The sequence below is a fragment of the Xenopus tropicalis genome, chromosome 9, assembly GCF_000004195.4.
Source record: "Xenopus tropicalis strain Nigerian chromosome 9, UCB_Xtro_10.0, whole genome shotgun sequence".
Taxonomy (NCBI): domain Eukaryota; kingdom Metazoa; phylum Chordata; class Amphibia; order Anura; family Pipidae; genus Xenopus; species Xenopus tropicalis.
This window is the reverse complement of record NC_030685.2, coordinates 73,554,299-73,580,739: the sequence shown is the minus strand read 5'-3', so window position 1 is coordinate 73,580,739 and position 26,441 is coordinate 73,554,299. Positions and strand designations below refer to the sequence as shown.

The following is a 26,441-nucleotide window of genomic DNA, read 5'->3' as shown; positions in this document are numbered from 1 at the left end:
GATCCACCTCCTAGAGTTAAATGGTGTGGGGGGTGGGGCAGGTATAGGGTGGGCACAGGTCTGCATGACCAGACCCTTGCAGATCTTTTGTATGTGTCATCAGGGCCGCCATCATAAACTTTGGGGCCCCACACAAGTTATTTATATGGGGGGCCCCACATGAGCACAGTACCAAAATTTTGACCACGCCCCTTGTGTGTGCAGTTTAAACAGCTGATGTTACTTCATAATAAGTTACTATATAACTCTCATATTAAGAGTTCCATTGAATAATGTACTAATAAGACATTTAGTGTATTGGGGGTCAGTGGAGTTTGCCCTGAGTTTAACCCCTTCCCACTAACCTGTCCCTTACCTTAAGTTTTCAATTGATCGTCAGTGGTTCTTAACTAGTTCCATTGGTGCCCAGAGTGCAAACTCATACGAGAAATTGATATTTGTTGATATGCATATGCCAATTTAAGATTTTCTGATTAGAATATAAATATTTCTAAACATATAGTTTTCCCTTAGAGCAGCGTTTTTTTTGCCTGGTGTGCCGTAGGCAGGGCACCAATGTACTAGGGGGGCACTGCTCTTGGCACCAATGTACTAGGGGGGCACTGATGCTGGGCACCAATGTACTAGGGGGGCACTGCTCTTGGCACCAATGTACTAGGGGGCACTGCTGCTGGGCACCAATGTACTAGGGGGGCACTGCTGCTGGGCACAGAGTTAAATTTTTTAACATTTTCTAATGGTGGTGTGCCTCGTGATTTTTTTCATGAAACAAGTGTGCCTTTGCCCAAAAAAGGTTGAAAAACACTGCCTTAGAGACTGCTCCTAGACCCAGAAATCGAGCAATGTCTAATGGGCGCCATTTTAAGTGTGTTGGTGTGCTTGTTAATTCCGCAGCGGCGGGATGTGTTGTCACCCCACCATATATAAAATTAGAGATACGTAAAAACTAGAAAATAATTATCAGAGCTAGAAATGCCAGTTGGCCAAACCGCAGCGTTGATTAATCTCTCCCTCCTTCATTGCTCTCCTTCACTATAACTGAGAAACCTTTTGGCACTCGAGACATCCCTTGTCTGTGTTACAGGATAATTAGCAGAGCTGAGTCTCGTTATTGTGTTACAGAACCCTTATTATACTGTTGTCCTGTTTATTTCCAATAATTAATAAGGGGCTGTAATAGAGAAATGCCACTTTGCTTTCCATACAAGGAAACAGGAGACCATATTGCACGGGCAGGCTGATAATCACTAAGGGAAATGTCCTCCAAGACAGCAAGTGGCCAATGTACCTGAAATGCCAGAGTTTGCAGGTTTGTTTGTGTAGGGGCTTCTGGTGGGCCCTTGGGATCCTACGTCCTGGAACACTATGGCTGCATGGGTATTGGGCAAAATGCCTGGTTGCTAAGGTAAAAAAGACCCTAGTAACTGAAATTTCAAACTGCTTGTCTCTGGCACAGGAAAACAGACAACAAATCCTGTTTGGTTTTGCAGCGTTTCTGTGAGTGTTTATGGCTGTATTTACATAGACCTTTTTGATAAAGTGTAACCCTTTCTTGGCTGTAACCAAGCCAACAGCACGGCTAGATAGGTCTAGAGCACTGGGTACATGCCACTCAGTCCTTCAGGATGGGCCTTCGCTATGTGGAAGTAACCAAATGAAGCTATGGTGTAGTGCAACTACAACTCACTCTAGCTGTGTGCAGTGCAGAATAATAAATCAGCTTGGATACCACACTCCTCAGGTTGAACACCTCTAGCCCTCAGGCCCCATGGCAACTTTGGATCAGGGTTTACACACTACCTACCTCCTATGTCTAAACTGTGGCCCTACGCTAAGGCAACAGTGACTGTCTGGAAGGGACTCCCACAGCTACTTTCCTCTGAGCCAAACTGCTCGTGCTTCCTTCCCTCACTCAACACAACTTGCTATCTAACTGGTCCTCATTCACGGGGTCCCTGTCCCCGACTTCACCAGAGTGGATGACAATACTCTGGGGCACATGGCTTACTGGGGCCTAGTCCTGCGCCCAGGCTCAGTGCTCCTTCCCCTGTGAGCAAAGGCAGCCAAAGAGGCAGACCCACCACCCTGCTAACACTATATCTGAGTGCCAAGGGAGGGGTCTCCCTGTTAACCAATATACACACACATGAAAACTCAAAACTGATACATGGGTCTTTGCCCAGTAACCGCACAAAACAAGGAAGCTACAGGGTTTAAAGCCATAGGGACTAGTTAACCCTATGGATCCCTACAAAAGCTTACTGAGTTTTTATCTTTCCTTCTCCTTTAACAAAGAGCTACGTCCCTTACCCATTCTTGCTGTTACCTATAGGCCCTGGGTTCTAAACAGACTCCTCCAAGTACCAGTATTTACATGCTTAGTATGTAAATCCAATTAAAAACCGAGGATATTTGCCCTTTAGCAGTTTAGTTACTGTTACATATACTGAAAAGAAAGATTAGGGCTACTTTTTTTGGCCCAAGGACTGTTAGTGAGGCCAGTTTCATTCCAACATGTGCACACATACAAGTGTGGAATTAGCCAGGCTGTGTTTTATTAATAATAATTATCACGCTCTGCAGGAATTAACGGAGCAGGCGAAGGCTTGACGGCTCAAGGGCAAATCGGAGACTAGGTGAAAGCAAACTGTTTGTTGGAACCAAAAGATGCAATAATGATGGGTGTAAATAAGCTTGTTTATTGCCAAAGGCTAAATATTAAAGCAAATGACCTCTCACGTTCTGTGCTTCCAATCAAAATACAGCAACCACAAATAGAACAAATTTAAATAATTTGTATTTAATAATTTTATAAATGTGTTACATTTCCCTCTTCCTGATCATTTATACCATTTCAATATTATATCAGTGTCCCTTCCCCCCAATGCCTTTCATTCACTAAAACTTTTTAAAATAATGTCATTTTTTATTCCAATTTATATTGGAAAGTGACTTGGAATGATATCTTCTTTCATTGTGCCATAAGGTGGACAATCCCCTTTTCATAGTGTAAAGGTCCCCATACACGGGCCGATATGGGTCCCTTGGACCGATTCGGCAGCTTATCTGCCCGTGTAGGGGCAGAAACGAGGGGCCTGCCTGACCGATATCTGGCCTAAAATTGGCCAGATATCGATCGGCCAGGTTAGGAAATTCAGTCGGATAGGGGACCGCATCGGCTCGTTGATGTTGTCCCCGAACCAACTGCCCCATTGCCGCTCACATAATCCGATTTAATAATAACAATTTAATTTTTTTTTTTTTTACCTAAACGCTCCCCGATATCGCCCACCCGTAGGTGGGGATATCGGGTGAAGATCCGCAGATCTGCTCATGTATGGGGACCTTAACATCCAGTGATGATTGGGTTGCCTGCTGCCTTTAGGGAGATTGCCCACAGTGAGATTAGTTGGCCGCTGTTAATCTCTGCTACCACAAGCGACTAATCTCCCCGAAATGCCTTCCTACTGGCAATAAAGTGAATCACTGGTGGTCGTGCAAAGTTTCCTGCAGAATGGGGGGTTCCTGACTTAGGAAGCAACACGTATGACTTCCCACCAGCGATTCACCTTATTGCCGGTAGGAAGATATTTCGGGGAGTTTAGTCGCTTGCGGTAGCCGAGACTGTGGGCGAGTAATGTCCCCGTGGGCCATCACCCTTACGCCTCTTTCTTTTCTTAACCAAAGAGGCCAGTCAAAAAGGGCACATCTACAAACCACTTTAATAATTAATCATAAGTTTTATTCAGATATCCATGTTAGCATGCAGTCCCCGTAATGTTCTGCCTCATGTGTTTCCTACCCTGCTGGTACTTGGTCAAAGGCAGTCTGTTATCTGCCAGATCATGAGGCCCCTTCCAATGTGTTTTAGAAACCGACGTTATGAGATGGTAGAACGGACCTTTTTCAGGTTTTTCAGTCTAAAATTTAAGAATGGGGGGGGGGGGGAGCACAATATGCTAAGAAAACAAGGAATAAATTATTGGTATGTACATTAGCAGACACAGCTCTCTAGCCTTTGTATCTGTAAAATATCTCCCGCAAAACTATATATATTCTGTCTCTTTGGAGCACTCAACATTATTTGCCTTTTCCCATTTGATCATTAATGTATAACCCCAGAAGTGAAAGCCTATATAAATAGCCATAGTCAATATAAGGAAGCTCTCTTTGCACACTGGAAAATCCTTGACTACATGAGTGTTTGATGGCAGCTTCTTTCCCTCTGGAGCCGTCTCTTATTTCTTTTTTGGGATTGGACAGAGCAAAAACATCTCTTGTGTCCACAAGCAAATGTTATTTGTGCTCTGCCACCAGCCCATATCAACCAATGGACATTTGCTGGCCTAGAATAATGAAATTATCCGATTATCCAGAAAGCTATGAATTATAAAAAGGCCATCTTCAAAACAGTAGCTTGTACTTGATTGTAACTAAGCTGCATGAATCCATATTGGTGGCAAAATCCTATTGGGTTTATTTAACATTTACATGATTTTTAGTAGACGTAAGCTACTTAAGATATAAGGTGCTCCAAATTGGAAATATTCCTTACCCAAAGAATCCCAAGTTCCAGGCAATCCAGATAATAAATCCTACGCTTGTGCTTAATCAAGCTCCCCCAGATCTTCCAGTTGAAGGCTTGTGCGGAGAATAAGTGACTTGTACAAAGCAACATAGAGTAGCCACAGGTATTAAATTCAGGTCTCTCTGGGCTTCAAATGCCTTTTAGCCTATGGAACACCAGGCATTGGAACCACCCAATTTCGACCCAGAAATGCTTCTCATAGCTAGTGAGCGCCAGTGGTGAGCAGTGGCATCTTCTCCAAGTATGGAAAAATTGTCAACCCTTATTTTAGGGCACTGTTTTGTTTGTTTGTTTTTTTACTCGGATTTGAGCTCCTGTTGGAACAGGTATAGGACCCGTTATCCAGAATGCTCGGGACCAAAGGTATTGCGGATAAGGGGTCTTTCCGTGATTTGGATCTCCTTAAGTCTACAAAATAATTAATAAAACATTAATTAAACCCTATGGGATTGTTTTGCATCCAGTAATGATTATTTATATCTTAGTTGGGATCAATTACAAGGTACTGTTGTATTATTACAGAGAAAAAGGAAATCAGTTTTAAAATTCTGAATTATTTGATTAAAATGGAGTCTATGGGAGACGGGCATTCCGTAATTTGGAGCTTTTTGGATAACGGGTTTCCGGATAAGGGATCCCATACCTGTAATAGATTTTTCCCTCTTGCGTTTGGTGATACTCTGATTGGCAACCCTGCAATGCAAGTAGCACCAGATATAGATTGGGACTATACATTTGGCTTGGTTAAACTTCTCTATTGGTCCAGCAAGTGTTTAGATATCCCCACAGTAACACCATCAATCCATGATTCTTATGCCTGGTGTAAAGTTTGCCCAAACTGCAGTTACTTTGGCTGGACACATGGCACAGGTCCAGATCTACTTTGGTGGCATAGCCTTATACACTATGTGAGCGCAATTACACAACAGTTTGCCAAGTTGTCAAATGCATTTATTAAAATGTCCAACTCGGCTCCTTTCCAGGAAAACACATGGCTAGTCTGATCCAAGAAACATTGAATTTGAAATGTGCTTTAGTGTGTTTTCAGATTTAGTTCGATAATCCTAATGATGCACTCGTGCTCCTTTGGGCTGCTCTGGAAACCTAATTCTTTTGTGTGTTCCAAGGTTATTACAACACCCCTGGATTAACAGTTAATATCCCCTTTGCAAACACAAGAAGGGATTCTCTCAACTCATTAATGCCCAGTCTTCCCCCATTTTCCCATTCTTGCAGTTCTTTGTCATGAAATGAATATTGTTCCTTCTGTCTTGGCTCTTAATCTTGCAGCTTTCTTTTTTCATAGATCTGTTTTTCCAGTCTTCCCAATTACCTTCTCGTGCAAGTCGCAGCCAAACAGTCCTTGGACTCCACTTTAGGCTTTTGGCAAGACTTCCTTGGTTTTATAGCACTTTGCATGGTCTTATCACCAGACCCCTCATTAATATTGCATTTGTTTAATTAAAGTCACTCCATGATAAATCCCTTCGGTGACTGCTTGGTTATAAAGCTAGGAAATCCAAATGGCGCTGAGCGGGAAGCAGCTGTCACGGCTGATGTTGTGCTGCACATTGCAGTGCGTATCTCTCAGAATTCAGTCATTGTTTAACGAGAGTCACTGGGGTTGTAGAGCAGATGCGCTACACTTGTTCCTCGCGCTCCCACTACACACGCCATTTTCTCTGATCTGCTTCTGCCATTTGTCCGTCCCGTGGGCCAGTCCCACGCACCTTGTTATCAGCTGTTAGAAGAAGGATTAGCCAACGGAACTTTAGTGAGTGGAAAATGATCTTTCACTAAAGCTCCGTCTGGACTGCGTGTCCTAACAAATCTATTTGTGTGTAATGACAGTCGTCTTATGTGCGGGTATTACAGCATTTCCTTTGTAATAGTAATTCGCATGTAAATTATCCACTTTTATTATTAAAGGGCAAGTTGCCTAAGCAATCGGTCAATCAGGAAAAGGGTGGTCAGTAGTGATGAGAGGGTTGAGAAAAACTATACTAAACTAACCTGCCCGCTCCCTACGCGAACCCTACCCGGCCCAGTTCTCCCCTCTATTTATAGCCCCGTGACTGACCTTCCCCCCACCAATGATGTCACAAAAGGGGCGGGCCTGCACCTATAAATCCAGAATCCGCAAGCTGCCAATGTAAGGTCGCGGGTGGGCAGAGCAGACGGAAGAGCTCAATCAAAACCTGCTAATGGTGTGCCAAGGTTGGCCCGAACCTGCCTGACCCGTGATTATTGGGCCGGCCCGCACATCACTCACTAATGGTCAGTTATACTGTGAAAGGTATAACTTGAAGAGGATTCTGACTTTAGCATTAAAGAGGCTGTTGACCTTTAAATTAACTTTTGGTATAATGCTATTCTAAGACAGTTTGCAATTGGTCTTCATTTTTTATCATATCCAGTTTTTAAATGATTTAGCTTTTTGTTCAGCAGCTCTCCAGTTTGGAATTTCAGCAGCTATCTGGTTATCCTAGCAACCAGGCAGAGCGACAGGAATATGAATAGAGAAGGGTCTAAATAGAAAGATAAGTTATAAAAGGTAACAGTAACAATAAAATTGTAGCGTCACAGAGCAAGGATTCGTCCGAAACCGAACCCTGACAAAAAAGGCCGAATGCCAAACCGAATCCTGGATTTGGTGCATCCCTACAAATAATTAAAAAATATTACAATATATAATGAACACCAGTTGAAAAGAATAGGCCATACTATGACATACCAAAAGTTAACCTGAATGTGAACCACCCTTTAAGCTGTTTGTACACTGGTGACCAATGTGAACAGAATGGCGAGATACTGTATGATTTGTTGTAAACCGAGATGGCTGCGCTTCCATTCAGTCCGGCTAAACGCCCAAACAGTGAGCTGATGTGACGGTGGCATATCCCTATTTCCAGGGCACAATAGCCAGTTCTTATAAGCCTAATCTGATTCACACGTGCGTGCCCTGATTAATACCCGTCCCTCTGTGACCCTGGGCAGTTTATAGCCCCCGTGGCGCTGTATTACAGCCTATGAATTGGAAACTAATCCGCTGGTACAAAATGCAGATGTTGGAGCCAACAAACCATTATTGCAATATGTAATTTACTCCTATGAATAAGAAATAAAATTCCAGCCAAATTAATAGATGTCATTTGTAATGTAACTGCACGGCTGAGAGCTTGTGATTTATTTTGCATTCGGCTCCTTAACAAAATCAATAGCAGCCTGCAGTAATGGTTATTTTTAAGCAGCCAAGGGCAGTACTTTGTTATACCTGTGTGTGCTCTGTATTTCAGCCTGCGCCGTCGGGGGGCCTTCTTTGTTGGTTTCGTTTTTACTTACAATTTGCTGTTTGTTTTTTATTTAGTAAAAGAAAATCTTTCACACAGCATGCGGATATTTATTGGGTTCAGTAGAGCAATGTGTTATTAAATTCTATTTCTGTTTGTTATTGGGTCCTTTATTTTCCCTAAAGGATTTGGGTGGGGATAGATGGCACACCTATTAGTTATGGTAAGAGTTGTGCGCTTGAACTTTTAGTATAATGTTGGGTTCATATCCTGAGACAATTTATCAATTTTAATCATTTAGCTTTTTGTTCAGCAGCCCTCAAGTTTGTGAATCAGCAGCTTTCTTGTTGCTAGGGGTCCAGTTTACCCTACCAACCAGGCAGTGGTTTAAATGAGAGACTGAAATATGAATAGGAGAGTGCTAAATAGAAATTGTGGCTCATAAATCAATAGTTTTTTAAGCTGTCCGGGTCAGTGATCCACATTCTAAAGCTGGAAAGAGTCAGAAGAAGAAGGCAAGTAATTCAAAAATTATACAAAATAAATAATGACCAATTAAAAAGCTCATAAGATTTGTCCATTCTATTACATACTAAAAGTTAATTTAATGGTTAAAGTCACCTCTTATTTAAAGTCTGGCGAGGGAAATGTCAATGTAGCCGATGGTGGAGCCTCATGTTAAGCAGGTTGGGGCAAACCAGGAGTATGTGGTAGAGGCAGGGGCTTTATGTAGAGCCCACTGAAAGGGAAGAGATCTTGCGGTGGAGTCAGCTGGGAAGGATGGAGCCACCCATGAGAGAGATTCTTCAGATGGAGTTGATTGAGAATTAGGTTGTACTCCCTGCATAATACAGAAAAGAATAGGTGCCGGCACACAAAGTAATGCAAATGGGGGACAAGCCCCTCGTGTTTATTCAGTCACACAACCACACAAAGGTGCATGCCTCTGAAACGTTGTGGTTGTGTGACTGAATAAACACCAGGGGCTTGTCCATTTGCCCATTTGTATCGCTTTGTGTGCCGGAACCTATTCTTTTCTGCGTTACTGGGTAAGTGCCGTCTCCCCAAGGTCCGTGCACCAGGTGGGGTAGCTAATAAAGTGGCCTGGGTGTGCTCGTGTAAATTTCTCTGTAAATCAGCCAATACCACTGACCGGCAACTTGTGGCTCTCCCAGTATCTATTGAATCCAGTTTGTGTGGCCTTCATGATGATGATGTTAATGGCAAGCATCTATCTAGGCAGGTTCATTATAACACATGAATTGTAGCATCTGTTTGCAGGTTATGACAATATTAGTGCATCTAAAGCCCATGGCCACATGGAAAGGAATAATAAGCGATTCCCAGAAGCAGCAGCAGAAATCCAATAGTTCGCACACATTGTATTTGTTTTACTTATCAGCCACTGGGGATCTGAGGATTTAATTTAAAAAGAAATATCTTCTTTAGCCAAGTTACATTTTGAAGCAATGTCTTCTGTTGGATGGAAGCCCTTACCGAACCTCAAATCCTTTTATATTGTTTTCCAAATACTTTTTTTTTTGTTTAAAGTTCTTATAGGGATATAGAGATACACCTACGCAGCTGTAAATTCCTGTAAATGCAAGAAAGTTATGAAATGTCCTTATCCCCCCCCCCCACACACACATACACTTTAGTATGGAACAGCTCAGTATTATAGTTATTAAAAGGAAAATATTTTTATTACACAAGTCTCTTGCAAGGTCTTAGGCTGGGCATACATTACAATATCCACTCATTTGGTCTCCCAACTAATGGGTATATAACAAATTAGCTACCAACATATGTGTGTATGATAATTATGATCCTATCATTTCACCTCCACACCAAAACTGGATTATAATAGGAACCTAAGGAGGCTGGGTGGTGGACCTGGTGACTTGGGTACCCGGTGGGCCCTGGATACCCCATTCCGACACTGACCCCATAATAATTTATTTTTTATAAGAAAGGTGTATAAAGTTGGTCATAACCACGGGTTCCAACTAGCCAGTGGGGCGGATGCCATGTATGGTCCTCTCAATGCATTTACATGATTATAGTTGGCAGATCAGCCAGGAGAGGAATGCATCAATGTGCTGATGTGCCCCTCGCTCAATGGGATTTTTAAAACAACCACAGAGATATCTTGGCAACCTTTGGGAGGTGCCCATACCAATAAGCTGGAGAGGCCAAGTCAGCAGCTTTTATTGGCCTGTGTAGGACTACCTTTATTATGGATCTTTCATTGCTTCATTTATTCTGCCCAGAAAACGTATTAACTTGGTGGTCTTAGGGTGAAGACACACTGAGCTACTAGTAGCAGCTACTTTTTCACGGCTACTAAACTCCAGAAAATACCCTACCATAGACAATACTGAGAATTGCCTCTGCTAATACACATGGAAAGACAGTTATCAGTAAATGGTCAGCATTGCCTATTTTAGTAGCCATGACAAGTAGCTGCTACTAGTAGCTCTGTGTGTCTTCTCCAACAATATTTCCTTATCTGCCATTGCAGCACTCTCTATTTTTACTGAGCTTACTCTTGTCTGTCTCTCCAGCCCATATCTGTTTCTGGAGCACACTCATCTCTCATAGGTACCCTCTTTCTAGTATGTCTCCCGTCCCCGTTGAAGAGCTGCAGCCCCCATTACAAATTGCTGGCTAATGCTCCTTTGGCTTGAGATTTCTCACCGGCCGCAGGTTTGCTAGCCCCCCTGTAGTGTAGAAAGCCCCCACACTGGGAAAGTTACTGCTTGCTGCTGCCATAAATCCGACAGTTGAGCTATGAATGTGACGGCCCAGGCACCTATTGTTTGCGAGGCTCCTGTATAGTCTGTGTGGCTGTAACTCAGTGACTGGAATTTTTATAGGCACGTCCAAATCTTTTATACCTCGTGGCCTCTGAGATGTGGGGGGGAAGTTTGAAGGGAACTCTGAGCCGCTACTTGGTATTTGAAGTAAAAAGCATCAGATTGGTGGAGGAGACGGGCGCATTATCTTCCCAACCGAGCTGCCCTACAAATACTCTTTCATCTTCCAATAAAAAGGGCTGCGAAGCTTTAAGACGAGCTCAGGGAATAAAGACAATGAGATCCCGCTATGCCACTGATTGAATTCCTGCCTCTGACTGGATACAAGTAGTAGAAAATAAACCATTGCATAACTGATTGCTCTTGGGGTTGCTGCATTGTATTCTTTATTAATTTGCCCTCCAATTGGGCTGATTTATTTACCCCTCATTTTCCTGCAGACTTGTTGCCAGAAGTGCTCGCCGGACCTTGCCCAGTAATGCGCGGCTGGCACACAATAGTCTTGGCATTTTGCAATCAAACACTGACCCCATTTTCTCTTGTTTTTTCTCTTGCAGTTCTACTGAAAAGTCATTTCCCTGGAGATCGGGAGGTATGAGCTTCATATTTACAATATATGGGCATGCTTTGTCTTATATCGTATAGCTTTGTATCGGGGTGTCACTCATGCTTTTCTCCCAGCATCCTTAGCAAAGCCTTTTATTCACATCAATAAAGGCATTATTCAATAGGGCACTTACAAATCAGTGGAAACGATTTACTAATACTGGGGCCAATATGAGAAACTAACAGTGTACAATTAGTACAGGTATGGGATCAGTTATGTGAATACCCGTTATCCAGAAAGCTCCCAATTAGGGCTGTGACAAATCTCCCTTGTCGCAGGCGACTAATCTCCCCGAAATGCCATTTCACTGGCTACAATGTAAATCGCCGGTGGGATAGCATACACGTCGCCGCGATTTGCCGAGGTCGTGGAAGTTGCCTTAGAGTAAACTTCTTCAACTTCGGCTAATCTCCCCGTGTGTCACTGCCCTTAAGGGAAGACCATCTCCAATATACTTCATTATAAGAAAATAATTCAATTATTTTCTCTGTGATAATAAAACAGTACCTATACTTGATCTGAACTAAGATGTAATTACCCCTTATTGGGGGCAGAACAATCCTATTGGGTTTATTTCATGGTTAAATTATTCCCTTTTTCTCTGTAATAATAAAACAGTACCTGTACTTGATCCCAACTAAGATATAATTACCCCTTATTGGGGGCAGAACAGCCCTATTGGGTTTATTTAATGGTTAAATGATTCCCTTTTCTCTGTAATAATAAAACAGTACCTGTACTTGATCCCAACTAAGATATAATTACCCCTTATTGGGGGCAGAACAGTCCTATTGGGTTTATTTAATGGTTAAATGATTCCCTTTTCTCTGTAATAATAAAACAGTACCTGTACTTGATCCCAACTAGGATATAATTAATCCTTATTAGAGGCAAAACGGTTCTGTTGGGTTTAACGTTTAAATGATTTTTTAGCAAACTTAAGGTATGGAGATCCAAATTACAGAAAGAACCATTATCCAGAAAACCCCAGGTCCTGAGCATTCGGGATAGCAGGTCCCGTACCGCCCTGTACCTGAATATAAGACTTGTAAGAAATCCCATGTTTGTTGTACACATTCACCATGTATTGTTCACTGCTTATCATGCCCAAAATGTTGGCTTTTTTGCCACTTTCTTATACTGTGTATTGTATGTGTCTGTGAACATGTATCCGTTGGATATCTGGCATCTGTGACTAGGTTGGCATCAGAACATCATGTTACAGGGAAATGTTGCTTTGTGATGTGCTTGAATTTGTGTACGTTCAGCACAGGGTATAGAGAAGATTATGTAGAGAAGCCTTGTGCATTTCACTATTCTGTTGTTAAGAAATATAGGCCCCCAAGCTTCCATACAGATATAACCGGATCAGCCATCATTGTTGGCAATCCCTTCATAGCCATTGTATTCAGGTTGGCTGCTAGCTCTGTATCATCGCCATTGGGTCTCCTGTTGTGTTATATTCCAAACTGTGACAGAGCAGTCTAGGGTCAGGGCATAGTGTGAGCCTAAAGTCTACACTAGCATAGATATTCCCCTGTACTAAACACCATCCTGTGGCCTTGTACTCTATCCGGGAAGGGGGTGGGTGTCCTCAGGCTGCTCATTTCTGCCTTAGAAATATACATGTGTTACATATCCATTTAGTGACCTACTGGAACTTCTTAGGCCGTGTCCTTATATCATGGTCATTCTGGGACTGGCACACACAGTTTGGGCACACATCCTAGCTCATTGCTGCCCTCTACTGGCAATGCACTAAAAGGCTGAATTCATTTGCCCAGCATTGGTAAGCATTACTACTGCAACTTGCTCAATATAATATTTAGAATTAAGAGTTCTTTCAGTGAAAAATTAAAAAAGGGGAATCTCTTCTTTCATAATTCTGCCCCTGTAACACCGTTCCACCCCCCATAGCTGTTTGTCACACGAGATTTGCCACCATCATAAATCTTATGCTCACCAGATTAAACTGATTAAAGCAACTTTCAATAATCTGTTCTCTTATTCCAGATGATCTTAATATGACAAGATGCAAATAGTTAGGGCCACTGTCTGGGATTTACCTATACTTTAACCTTGGAGTGTACCCCCCAACCCCTTTTGTATTTCTAATAGATCAATTTTCTCTTCTTTCCTACTCTGTCTTTTGGTTCTACTGCCAGATGTGTTACCCACCCTATCTGTGATACATAAAAGGACCTTCTATCATTGGTGCATTCAGCGGACTGGCAGCAATACAGGCACTGTACCCCAGCACCCCCAGATAAGGAATGCACCATAGCTTTTGTTACATTGTGGCTGTTCCCCCCCCATGCAGCCGAGCAGAGAATTTACATGATGGATGAAAAGCAAAATGCAGACAATTGTTCCGCTGTGCATGAGAAATATACATATTTAACAGCCGCCAGCCCTAAATAAGCATTTGATTTGTAGCAGCTAGAGATCAATTCTGCTGGACATAAATAAATATAAATCAGTATGTCTATTTCTGCCAGTGAGCCCGCTCGTTCCCAGTTCTGTGGCCTGATTGAATTTGAGCAATGGCTTTCTTGGATTCTCTGCAGATTTCTGGTCTATTTTGGATTGATCACTGAGGATAAACCAACCTAGTCGGACTTTGCTCCCTTGCCGGTCCCTATTAGGGCACCTCTCTTGGGCAGCACAAATAGGCAATATTACTTTTTCAGTAGAAAGTTAATCCATTTCTTTCCAAATAGCATTCCTCCTGCATATCTGCCTGTTCCACATGAGTGGGTGCTGATTTCACTCAGCTGCACCTCCTTACATCCTCCTTACATATCGCCCCTTATCTCTCCATATATTCCTAGAGGGCTGGATGGCCCTTCCTACACTCAGAACTGTCTCCTGTCCATACCACTCACTCCCACCCCTGGAATTCCATTCTTGTGCACTAGCTGCAGGCGCAGCCTATCTGTTGGCACTGATTCCTTATATATTGGTCTTATTCATATCTTGTATCCAGCCAAAATGCAGTGTCCAACCATTTGGCCTGCAGGCCTGTTTGCTGACACTGCAGAGTAGCAAAACACTGGTCAATACACAATATAGATCTATATTTGCTATGTTCTTCTGATATTTGCCTGCCAGTCCCTTTAGTTGCTGCCATTGCTTGCTTTTAAGTAATTTACTGACATCCAATCAGCTCTATCTTCTGTTCACTGCTTGTTGCCTCGGGCTGTTTATTTTGTGAGGCACTTCAGTAATTGATTGTGCTTACAGTGGGTGAGGGGGGTAAGTAATGGGTTTAAGGTCCAACAGCATTGCCTTAAATGTGTAACTTAACTCACTAATGCACAGGACTTGTTAAAGCTTTAGGGGGTATGTTTCTTTATAGTATACAGTATAAATAGTCTAAATTTCATGTATAATGCCCCAAACCCCATGGCAGGATAAATACAGTGCCAGTTCCACATATAATGCCCTCAGAACACATGGCAGGATAAATAGTGTCAATTACATATATATATATAATAACCCCAGAACCCATGACAGGATAAATGTAATGCCAGACTCCTGTATAGTACCCCCATCGTGTTTGTTGTAGGGAGATGGATGTTGGATGGGGAGGCTTAAGGTGGCCATACACAGCAGATTTCAACTTCTGATTTGGGTCCTTCAGATCGATTTGGCAGCATATCAGGAGATCTGGCAACCTCGCCAAACAAGAGGATCTTTCCATGTATGGCCACCTTTAGCCTCCTCAAGCCTTCATTAAAATCCGCCCATGGTTGTGGCCACAGATTGGACTAACTGCAAAGATTCTGGAATGTCCAATTACACTGCACAATTCCAAACCTTATTGAGAGACCAGTTTAGTCCAAACAAGAGGTTAGTAGAGACGGTGATTAATTGAGCAAAGGATAAAGGAAATGAACTGTGGCTGGTGGGAGTATGAATGGAGAGGGGTAGGGACGGAGGCTGAAAGGTGCAGCAGTCAGGCAGGAGATAAGGCGAGGAGGCACGAGATAGTATGTGCCATAATGCAGGTTAGTACAAATGCAAACGGTATAAAAGAGAGAGCTATAACAAAGAAGGAACATATAAGGTTTTTTACCAAATTAAAAAAGTATGTAAAGTGTTTGTTTGTGAGAAGGAGCCAGGGAAAGCCAAATCATAAAATAATATCTTGTGAGACTGGCATGGTGGGCTCAGGGAAAATGAGATATGGCAAGTCTGGGGGGGGCTGTGTATTCTATAGGGCTAGCAGGGAGAATTTGTACAGTGTATTTACAGTTGTTTCAACCCAAAACAGCAATATACTCTGACCTGTAAACAGCACCGGGATAGAGAGGTTTTGCCTGTATGTGACATGTCCGTCTGTCCCTGCTATCATCTGCAGTCTGTCTGTGTGTGTCCCGCAGATTGTACTGGCACAAAACACAGCCCCACAGCCTTAGTCCTGACTCTGTGTATTGCTGCCACACTGCTGGCTTCAGTATCTCTGAATCAAATATAAAACCTTTAGAGACATGATGTATTCTATCCTAGAAGGCAAATTATTCCAAACCATAGTCTGTACTTGGATATATTTAGCACTAAAGTTTTGCCAAGGAACCTCTCAATTATGTCCATAGTCAGCAAGATAAAATTGCCCTTCATATTGGCTTCTCTGTGGGCACGTGGTATGCCAGCTTGATGCCGGACTTATTATTAATTAATTGTACACCTCATATTGTGGGGAAAATGTCAGTGTATCAAAGGGGTGGCATTAAGATCCTCTGGGTCACCTTCAGGTTGACTTTTAGTATGTTATAGGATGGACTTTTCAGTAATTTTTTTTATTGTTTTTGAATTATTTAGGCACTCTTCTATCCATATTCCTACCTTTCTTTTAAACCACTGCCTGGTTGCTAGGTAAAAGTGGTCCATAGCAACCAGATAGCTGCTGAAATTCCAAAATGGAGAGCTGCTGAACAAAAAGCAAAATAATTCAAAACCCTCAAATAATAAAAAATGAGGCCCAGATGCAAGTTGTCTCAGAATGGCAATCTCTCTACATCTACATCATTCTAGAGCTAATTTAAAGGTGAACAGCCCCTTTAAATATCTTGTTACCTTTGCTGCCCCAGACATAGCCTGAGCTTCCTCATGAGGGATGTAAATAGCATCTGTAAATATCACATATGTCATTTATTGAGTTCTAGGAATACCTGGGAGAGTATATAAGGGTCTCCCACATAGGTGGCCTTACACCATATAATTGGCTTGTTTGGTAAGGTTTCCAAACAGGCGGATCTTTCTCCCAATATACCTACCTAAGTTGGGCAACCAATGAAATAGGAGCTGTCGGAGTGAGGACCGCATCAACGAGCTGATGCCGCCCTCAAGCTGACTAAAAAAAATCAAGGCTGCTCAATCGAATTGGAGCTGATTTTTGGGCAGATATTGGTCAGGGAGACCTGTCGGAAAGGTCCCCATAAGATGCCAAATTGGCCTGAAGGACCCAAATCGGCAGCTTAAATCTGCCCCTGTATGGCCACTTTACAGGCTTCCAGGAGGAGTATCTAGGGCAATCTACCATGTCTCCCTATTGGCCTTTAGTCTGGGCACCCCTTGGGCTTCCAACCCCACAGCCTGACCCTTTCAGCTCCTGTGAGTGAGTAACCCAAGTGTCCCACATCTTGTCTGTATAACAGAACTCTCCCCTCTGCTCTGTTCCCCCCTTGTGTCAGTTTTAGTGCTTGATTCTGTAGTCGCATTCGGTACAGTGACGCGCTGTGTGATTTTATAGCATGTCAACAACGCCGTGCAGCCCGGAGTGTGGGATTAAAGGCATTCTGCTCCCTCCGTAAGGGGATTGTGCGCAGCCATCAGAGCTGTATCAGCAGCCGTAATGCATTCACCCAGCCTAAAATATTTGCATAGCACTTGAAGCCATTCAGCAGCAGACCTCAAATTAAATCATTGGAATGGCTTCTTGGCATCCTGCGGAATGAGTTCATTTAAAGAAATGATCCAGAGGAGGTGCAGCAGAAGCCATTGGAGGAGGGTTTTTTTTAGCTTTCGCAGCTTGCTATTTTCTGTTTTATGATCATTTTAGTGACAATTTAACTCTCGGGAAATTGAGCGATGTTTGCAATAGATTTACTCCTCGCCTGCGCTAAAGCATCTGCGGCCCACGCTTGATTAAAAAAAATAATAATAAAATTGTTTTGAAACATGCAGATTGCTGCCACGTCCTGACTGCTAGGGCTTTTGGGTAAATTCTTATCGTGTTGCACATTAAGGAAATGGGAAATCTAATGATGAGCTACTTGAAGGTCATCCTGGCTATTGGGGGGGGGGGGCAAATCTCCCAGCACCTTTCAGCACCCTGATATTGCCTGTGTCTGTTTGCCAAGCTTCTAATAATATTCAGCTATTACAACTACAGCCACAGTTAATGGAAATACAATATATATATCCTTATTTATATGGAGAGGTAAATAGCTTGCCTTCTTTATAGGGAGGCATAATTAGATTATAGGGTTGGATATATCTGGTAAATCAGCCAAGACATATCTACATACCAGATCCCAATTATATTTATAGATTGAGGATGGGAGAGCCCATTAGTTTTATTGGTTTATAATTGTATTAGTCATAGTTCACACAATGAATGCAGCTGGCAAGGTCTAACCCAGTGATCCCCAACCCCTTGGATGTTGCTCTCAGTGCCCCCAAACAAGGGAGTTATTTTTGAATTCCTGACTTGGGGGCAAGTTTTGGTTGAATAAAAACAAGAGTTACTACCAAATAAAGCCCCTGTAAGCTGATAGGGTGCATAGAGGCTCCCTAATAGCCAATCACAGCCCTTATTTGGCTCCTCCATTTGGCTCCTCCTTTTATGGTGCTTGTGTTGCTCTCCAAGTCTTTTTACATTTGACACTGGCTCACCAGTAAAAGAAAGGTTGGGGTCCCCTGGTCTAATTATTCAGGGTCTCCCCCTAGCTACTTGACGATTGCAAGATTCAAACCCACAACCTTGGCTTTCCAGGTTTCAAGCTAACTGATAGACTAGTGGCTAGGGTTAGCATTGCAGTTACTATTCCACGGGTCTTCTTATCAGCAAATGCAAAGTACGCTCTGTGTTGTCAGAGCACCAGCCCCCAAATCCTGGATTTTCATCCCGGTTCCTGTTCCATGTTAATCTGTTGTGGAGTCCTAGACTGGGGATTGTGGATTGGGGCAGCCCTGAAATATAGGATCCTGACTGGTATGGGGTATGGGTTTGGGCATCCAGCTGTTAATCCTGTGTAATAGTACCAACTGATACTGTTAACAGTGGTGAAAAACAGTGGCCATATTTTCCTTAAAGTGAATGTTTTCCTCGCTTTCATTATGTTATGGAAGGCAAGACAGGGCAAGCCTGAACACAATGCCAGTATTACTCTGTTAATAAGTCCATATAGGTGTTCTATTGAGTCCAATCCTCCTGGCAAGACCTGAGTCTCACTGATAATCATTTCTAGTCACATATATATATTGCTTCCAGCCTGCTGACCATATTTCTTGTCTCCACAAGATGTGCCGGCCGGAGGTCCCTCTAAACCGAGGCTCTCAGATTCCAGTCATCCCAACCACTTCTTGATAAGATCAGAGCCGGAACCGATGGCCATGTACTCTCCTGAGCAAAGCTCTCTCCATGAAAGTGAGGGTCTGTCCTGTGTTTTTTACATTCTTTCTCTTCTGTTCTAGAAGTTAAGAAGTTCTGGAAGTTAATAAGTTCTAGAAGTTCTTGATTAAATGGTTCCTTCCATGTCTCTTGCTATCAGGGTCGGTGGGAAACTCCAGGAGCTCAACTCAAATGAATTCATACTCCGACAGCGGCTACCAAGAAGCAGGCAGCTTTCATAACAACAACATGGGGAAGGCCGAACTGCGAGCGCAGCTTTCGTTTACAGGGTCCATGGGCAACCACGTCGTGCGGAATGCCAGGGCGGAAGGCCAGACTTTTGTCCAAGTAAAATCGCTTTCTCTTAAACCATGCCTGCTTGCTAGAATGAACATTAATACAGTGTTTTTCAACCTTTTTTGGGCAAAGGCACACTTGTTTCATGAAAAAAATCACGAGGCACACCACCATTAGAAAATGTTAAAAAATGTAACTCTGTGCCCAGCAGCAGTGCCCCCCTAGTACACTGGTGCCCAGCAGCAGTGCCCCCCTAGTACATTGGTGCCAAGAGCAGTGCCCCCCTAGTACATTGGTGCCCAGCAGCAGTGCCCCCCTAGTACATTGGTGCCAAGAGCAGTGCCCCACTAGTACATTGGTGCCAAGAGCAGTGCCCCCCTAGTACATTGGTGCCCAGCAGCAGTGCCCCCCCTAGTACATTGGTGTCAAGGGCAGTGCCCCCCTAGTACATTGGTGCCCAGCAGCAGTGCCCCCCAGTACATTGGTGCCAAGAGCCAGCCCCCCTAGTACATTGGTGCCCAGCAGCAGTGCCCCCATAAGTCAGTGTGCCCCGTGGCCCCCCCTAATACATTGGTGCCCAGCAGCATTTTACTTCTGCTCTTCGGCGGCTTCAGCAGCATCTTCCCCTCACGCGCGCCGCCTCTGCACTTCTGCCTACACGCGACCGCACACAGGCCCTTTTATAACGTTGCGCCCCGTGCGTACTGACGTCACCCGTACACACGGGGCGCAACCAATGACAGGGCCCGGATTTTATTAAAGGGGGCCCGAGCTACTAAGAAAAACTGTAGCATCACCGGGCCCCCTTTGAAAGTAAAAATTGCGGCCCTGCCTACGGCACACCAGGTGGTTGAAAAACGCTGCATTAATATACATTTTATTTTCCTTTGGCACACTGAGTTGGCTGCAATATATATATTCGGTGCATTTAAAATTTCAACCCAATAGATTTTCCCTAGTTAAAGAAAATGTAGTTCTAAGCAACTTTCCAATGTACATTCATGCTAAAATTTTCAGTAGTTTCAGTATCTGTCAATTGGTATTCATGGCACTGCTAGTTCTGACTACTGTAACAGTGTAGCAGCAGCCAGCTAATTAACAGGTCTGTGAAGAAGCGTGCTAGGCAGTATGGCTAATGGAGACCAATGCAACCAGGCAAATACTGCTTTCAATTGCAACTACAATGGCAGATAACTTTAATGGTGCCCATACACGTTAATATTCGCTCGGTGGGCGATATCGGGGGGCATGTAGGCGAATTTGATAGTTTGGCCCCAAGGCCAATTATATTGGCGGCAATGGGGCAGATGGTTCGAGCCGATGTGGTCCCCGATCCGACTAGATTTTCTAACCTGCCCAATTTCAGACCAGATATCAGTCGGGCAGGCCCGTCAGTAGTCCCCATACACGGGCCAATTAGCTGCCGAATCGGTCTAAGGGACCAATATCGGCAGCTAGAAATGGCCCATGTATGGGGACCTTAAGACTATTAAAATGTCATGTATATTGGACAGTTGTTTAAGATTGCATTTTCTTTTATTAGGCAAAAATGTTTTGGGTTTATGTCCCCTTTAAAAAGTATGCATGGTTAGTAATAAAAATGTTAACGTCTTCCAGCAGATAATTATGTAACTATAAGGCCGAGGCCCCCTATAGAGTTATTAAAAGCCCATTAGAAGAAATTGCATTTAACAGTAACTGGGTTTCTCCAGAGCCCGGCTAATCCGTTAATCAGTTGCACGCAACCCTTGTGATCATCCCTCCTTTCTGCCTCGATGGGGAATTTTCCAAATACAAATGAAAAGCATGGAAAAATATAAATGCTGACTCGTACGGTTTGGCCAAACTCAGTGTAACCATCAGTCCAAATTAAGGAATAATCATTATTTACAGTTAATTAAGTCCTTAACATTTTGCTGATTCCTGCCCTATTTTGCTGTTTTCCCATTTCTGCTTTTTTTCCCCCAATTTGTCTCGCTATGTCGGCCAAGTGACCTGCAGTCCCTGCTTTTGTTTTTTAAGTATAAAAATGTAGGATTAGGGTTTTAGATTTGTTTTTGTGTTATTTATCTTCCATTCCACAAGCATGTTTACAGAGTGGTTACCCTCTGACTAATTGCTCTTTATTTAACTGTGCTTTGACACAAAGTAAACCAAACATCTTTCAATTTAGCCACCACCAAATACAATGGCAGGCAGCCGGGCTGTGCGGCGGGTCAGCTCTGTCCCATCGAGGTCGCAGTCACCTTCTTACGTCGTTGGATCTGGAGTTTCTCCTTCTAGAGGGTCACTGAGAACTTCTGTCGGAAGTGGTTATGGTTCTCCGACAATTTCCGATCCAAGGCCGCTGGCCACTTCAAACACATACGCTTCTACTACATTGCCTTCTCAGAGAGCTGCTTCTCCTTATACATTGCATAGGTCCAACTCGCCTACAGTGGCGCGAAGGGTTGGTTCTGTTAACAGCAGACAGCTGTCTAATCCTTCATCTTACCAGACATTGGGCGGTCCTGCCCGAGTTGGTTCACCATTGACTTTATCAGATGCACATAGTAGAGTTGGCTCATCATCCCAAACTCCTATGGGATCCTCTTCCTCTCCAAAGCGGGCTGGTATGACTGCAGTACCGCAGCACATGGGAACATTACAAAGAAATCTGCATGATATCGATCAGTACGGACAGCAACATTTTGACATCTATGAAAGGATGGTCCCACCAAGACCAGATAGCCTTACAGGTTAGTATAAAGGTATATCCAGAATTACTAATTCTTTACGTTCAGTACATTTGAAGTGAAACGCTTATGTCCTACTCTTGCCGGCAATGCCTGTTTTGCTTGGTGCATTTTTCTAATTGTTGATGTTTCAAGGCATTGCTTTGTTTCTCCAGTAGCAGCAAAGTAGGCCTCATCTACCCAACTCTTTATTCTGCAGCAGTCTCTTACCTCATCCTATCTATCCAGTTGAAACAGATTAGAGAGTCAGGGGCAAGTGGGGAAACCCCAGAGGAAGTAAGTGGTAAAGAATTCCAGTGTGGAAGTGGAAAAGGTGGTGCCTGCCATCTTCATTTTTGATCAAAGTACAGAGAGAGGTGCAGTTGTGAGTCTCCCCAGTAATGCGTTTCAGGAGGTGGTAGCAGTCCCTTTGGAGGGGGCCCGGGGTTTTCAGCAAGCTATTGTTCTCCTTTTAGGATGTGCTTGAAATAGTCTTTATAATACAGAGTTTGATAAAAATAGGTTTTGTGTAGGCAACTGCCCCTTTAAGTTGTCTAGTCAGTGTCTGGTAATAAACATTATGATCATCCCATCCAGGAAAACAAGTAGAAAGAAACTGCACTTGACATCTCTCTATATAAAAACATACTATTCAGCATGTCTCGGCTAAGCATTTGGATGTAAGCTTAATCAGGAAAAGAAGATTGTAAAGCCAGCAGGTACACTTAATTGCTATGTGAATTCCCATACTGCACGCTGGTTGGTGTTGCACACTCTGTATATAGAAGTACCTCAGTACCTTTAGCCGGCAGTAATAGTGTTATTGCCGTCATTGATAAGAGCTAGCCTATTCCCCAGTACTGTACATATACACAAACCCATAGTCTGTAGTAAGGGCGCCTCCTGCAAGGCTAAAGGGGCAGTATTCACTGATACAAGGGATGCAAATATAAAGATGTATGGGGACTTGCAGGTTTATGAGGAGATAAAGGACAAAGTTAGGATCAATAATATGTGTGAGAAGGCTGATGTGACCATTCTATGAATGAAAGACCTTTGTAAGGGAGCTGGGGAGGTTAATAGGTTTGTTTTTGTGGGTAGGTTTGGCAGAAGAGCTTTTTTTTGCAATACAGGTAGAATAGAAACCCATTACTAGAAAGTTCTGGATGGCGGGAAGGCCCGGAATGATTTCCTTTATCTCTGTAATAATAAAACAATACCTTGTACTAAACATGGGTGTTTAGGCAGTGAGAGGCCCTACAGGAGTAGAGAGCAGCGAGAAGGAAAGATCAGGGCAGAAGAGAGAAATATGGGTGTCAGCATAAAGGTGGTACAGAAAGGCAAAAGATATAAATTTACCAAGAGAGGTAATTTATAATAGTGACTAGTTAGAGTAGCAATAATAGTGAATGAACTATTTCATTGTCCAAAAATGATGTTTTAGTGAAACCCAGAATAAAATATCATGTTTTTTCCTGCCATTTGGTTTCTATCACATCTATCAGCCATCTTTTATCTCTTAGTTCAGCGGGTCTTAAGTATTATGTATTTATTTTGTGCCCACAATAGGGCTTGATAGGAAACCTACACATGTATTTTATATAGGCCATGCTTTCCAGGAGCAGTGGTTACAAATGTACAGACCAAGCAAATGTGTAAATGCATATGGGGCATAATAATTTGCTGCTGTTAATGTTATTTGTAAGGATATTCTGGTGGAGTGGCTTTTGCTTGATTATGGTCTTATTGGCTTTGTAGATGTTGCTTTTGCCCTAAAGAACTATCATTTGTTTCTTTATTCCTTAATCCTTCCTTATCTGGCACTATAGCTCATCTGTCAGTCTTATTTGTGTTCTAATCCACCTCCAATCAGCTGTAAGAGTATGGCCTGCCAACGGCTGTCAGACTGAAGGTGGCACCGAGCGTGCTTGGTGCTCAAAGCCTAACCTGGATCTGATCATTATTGAGAGGACCACACCAATGTGCTAATGCAGTCCTGGCCCAATGTAGTTTTCAAACTGTCTGTTTGATATGAGGCCAAATTTTAGCCAGATATTGATTGGGCAGGACCTGCCAAGGGCTCCATACATGATATGTATAAACCCCTAGGGTTTGAGGTCACAGTGGAGCCCATTATACAAAGTAGTGATGTGCAGGCCAGCCAAAAATTGGTGGGACCTGCAGGATTGGGGCGATGTTAAAGTCAAACTTATACTTCCACCCACCACGCCTGCTACCTTTAGATGGTGAGTCAGACACGGCTCTATAAATACAGATGATTTTGTTAACTGGTACATCACTAACTCTGTATACAGAGCTCATTATTTGTTGAATATGTATCAAACACTTAATATTTACAGTAATTTAATTGCTTTATGGCAATTGAATCACTTTCTCCTTATTCATTTCTCATCCTCAGAAGGAGGGGCAGGAGGGGGGTAGGCTTATTAAACAGACCACTGCCCCCGGTGGAGGGTGTTAATAAAGTAACAAACAACTCCAATTCCACTCTTACCATATGCGTTTTCTTGTATTGGTACAGTAAACTATTTTTATGAATAATAATGCATGTGAATTGGCCATTTTAAACAGGCCCAGGCCCCATTGTATGAGTAGGACCTTAATATTTGCAGCTAATGAGACTTTGTTTTCTCTTAAAAATGTAATTCTGGGTGTTCATAGTCTTTTTGATAATCTGCCTTAGGCCAAAAATGTACATTATCTTCTAATTATGTACAAATTCATAGCGTGCAGATTCAGCCAGGTGGGAACGGCAATTATCAGTAACAAATTGCTCTTTCCTTTCTGCTCATTTTTTTGGGCGTGTAATTGCATTTAGATGAATAGAATTCTCTGCAGAGAAAATAATTTCGGTAGACGAGATCACTAAGAATAGGAATCTAAATGGGGAAATAAGACGCAGACCCGGTGTGGTAACTTCCAGCGCTCACAGTTACACACAGCAAGTGCCCATCAAGCATGTATAGCATGCCAATCACATGTACCCGGCACCGTTTGCTCTAGTGCACTTCATAAATACTTGTTAGTAAAGTTTTAAAGCTTTTTTCCCAGCAATATTGGGCCCAGCAAGTAAACACTGTCATTCAATTAAATGTTTGCTTTGAAGCAGTCCACTCAAAGCTGATTGGTTGCCCATCTTTGATCCTGTTAGACCATCTATTGAGTGTCAGTGACATTGCTCATGCTCAGTGTGTTCTAGCATGACCCCTCCCCATGATTAACCCTGTAGTTCTATTTTAATATCTACACTTATGTATCCAAACTTGTTGTATACAGAAAAGATTACCAGCAACCAAGTGACTTGATCTTGAGAAAGGTCCCAAATAGGGGCCGAAATGTTGGTCGTACACATATGTTCACTTAATACAGAAATTTTGTTGATTAAGTCCCTTGGTTGCTGGTCGTTTATATATATATATATATATATATATATATATATCGATTGATGCCCTGCACATTCCCAACAGTTTGTGTTTGCTGCTGACAGGCACGACTATGGGTGCCTATATCGGTGCCATTAACCCTATAAGTTATAAACAACGCATTCTGACATCACAGTGCACCATTTATAAGGGTATTATTTATATGATCGTAAAATGGTATATCAGTATATAGTGCCATTTCATATCACAGCATACACTATACAGCCCCTGCTTTTTCTTTGATGCATATCGCCTGTAGCTAGTTGATAATAGATTCATGTTTTTATTTCTAAGCTCTGATCCCTTGGGTAATTTATCATAACTAATGTACATTACCCTGTAGCTGTCCGCAAAGATATATTCTGCCTATACTCAACTTCACATGGAGCGTGTTTCCCTATGGGACCCACAATGTTTTGCAATTACAGGATGATAATAGGCAGCAGGCACAGGAGAGCCGGGCAGGAACGGGGTATTTATCATGTGAGTAAATAAGCAGTCCTAGGGAAGGAGGCCTTGTCTTGTACAGAAGGGAAAGTTTCTGAGAGGAGGCACGTATGCGTGGATGTGTATCGCAGAAAACTTTACATTACCAAGGATTTTATAAAGATATTCAGTTGGATTTAGTGTAAGGGCTGATCTTAACAGATTGATTTTTGACAGAGGCCCAAACAGCCCCCCGGCCAGGCCAATAAATAGTGACTATGGCATCTTACAGCAGCCCCTCTGGCATTTGCCTGAACCCACAGATTGCCAGTCCGGGCCTGACTGAAGGGGTATGGGATAGGCAGCAGTCTATCTAGGCCTCCAATTCTACTACTCCCACTGTGGGGCCCCGGGAAGCCGTCTCTGTTTGACCCTGTGTTTGCGCCCAACTAACAGAGCAGCATTTACCTATAGAATCTGACATTCACTTTACCCATTTAATTAGTGCACAGCTTGAGCAGCCATAACTGTGTGTCCCAACTTATGGCATCCTTGGCTACATCCGACAGTCTGCCTGCAGGCTCTGAGCTGCATCCAAGGGAAAGTTCACCAAACAATTCAATATTAGAATGGGAAGCAGCA

The 26,441-nt window shown here is 42.9% G+C and overlaps 1 protein-coding gene across 5 annotated transcripts in view; it reads left to right on the top strand.

The window, feature by feature from the left end:
• The window catches only part of pkp4 (plakophilin 4), a 184,371-nt gene that overhangs the window by 109,640 nt on the left and 48,290 nt on the right, over positions 1-26,441 (top strand). For 3 of the 5 annotated variants that reach the window (XM_031892752.1, XM_012970592.3, XM_031892753.1), the window contains 4 exons: positions 11,252-11,286; positions 18,830-18,961; positions 19,080-19,267; positions 21,390-21,954. In XM_031892752.1, coding sequence (XP_031748612.1) covers positions 11,252-11,286; positions 18,830-18,961; positions 19,080-19,267; positions 21,390-21,954 — 920 coding nt within the window. The remainder of the gene's footprint in view (positions 1-11,251; positions 11,287-18,829; positions 18,962-19,079; positions 19,268-21,389; positions 21,955-26,441) is intronic. The other 2 variants (NM_001270690.1, XM_012970589.3) reach the window with 1 other exon arrangement.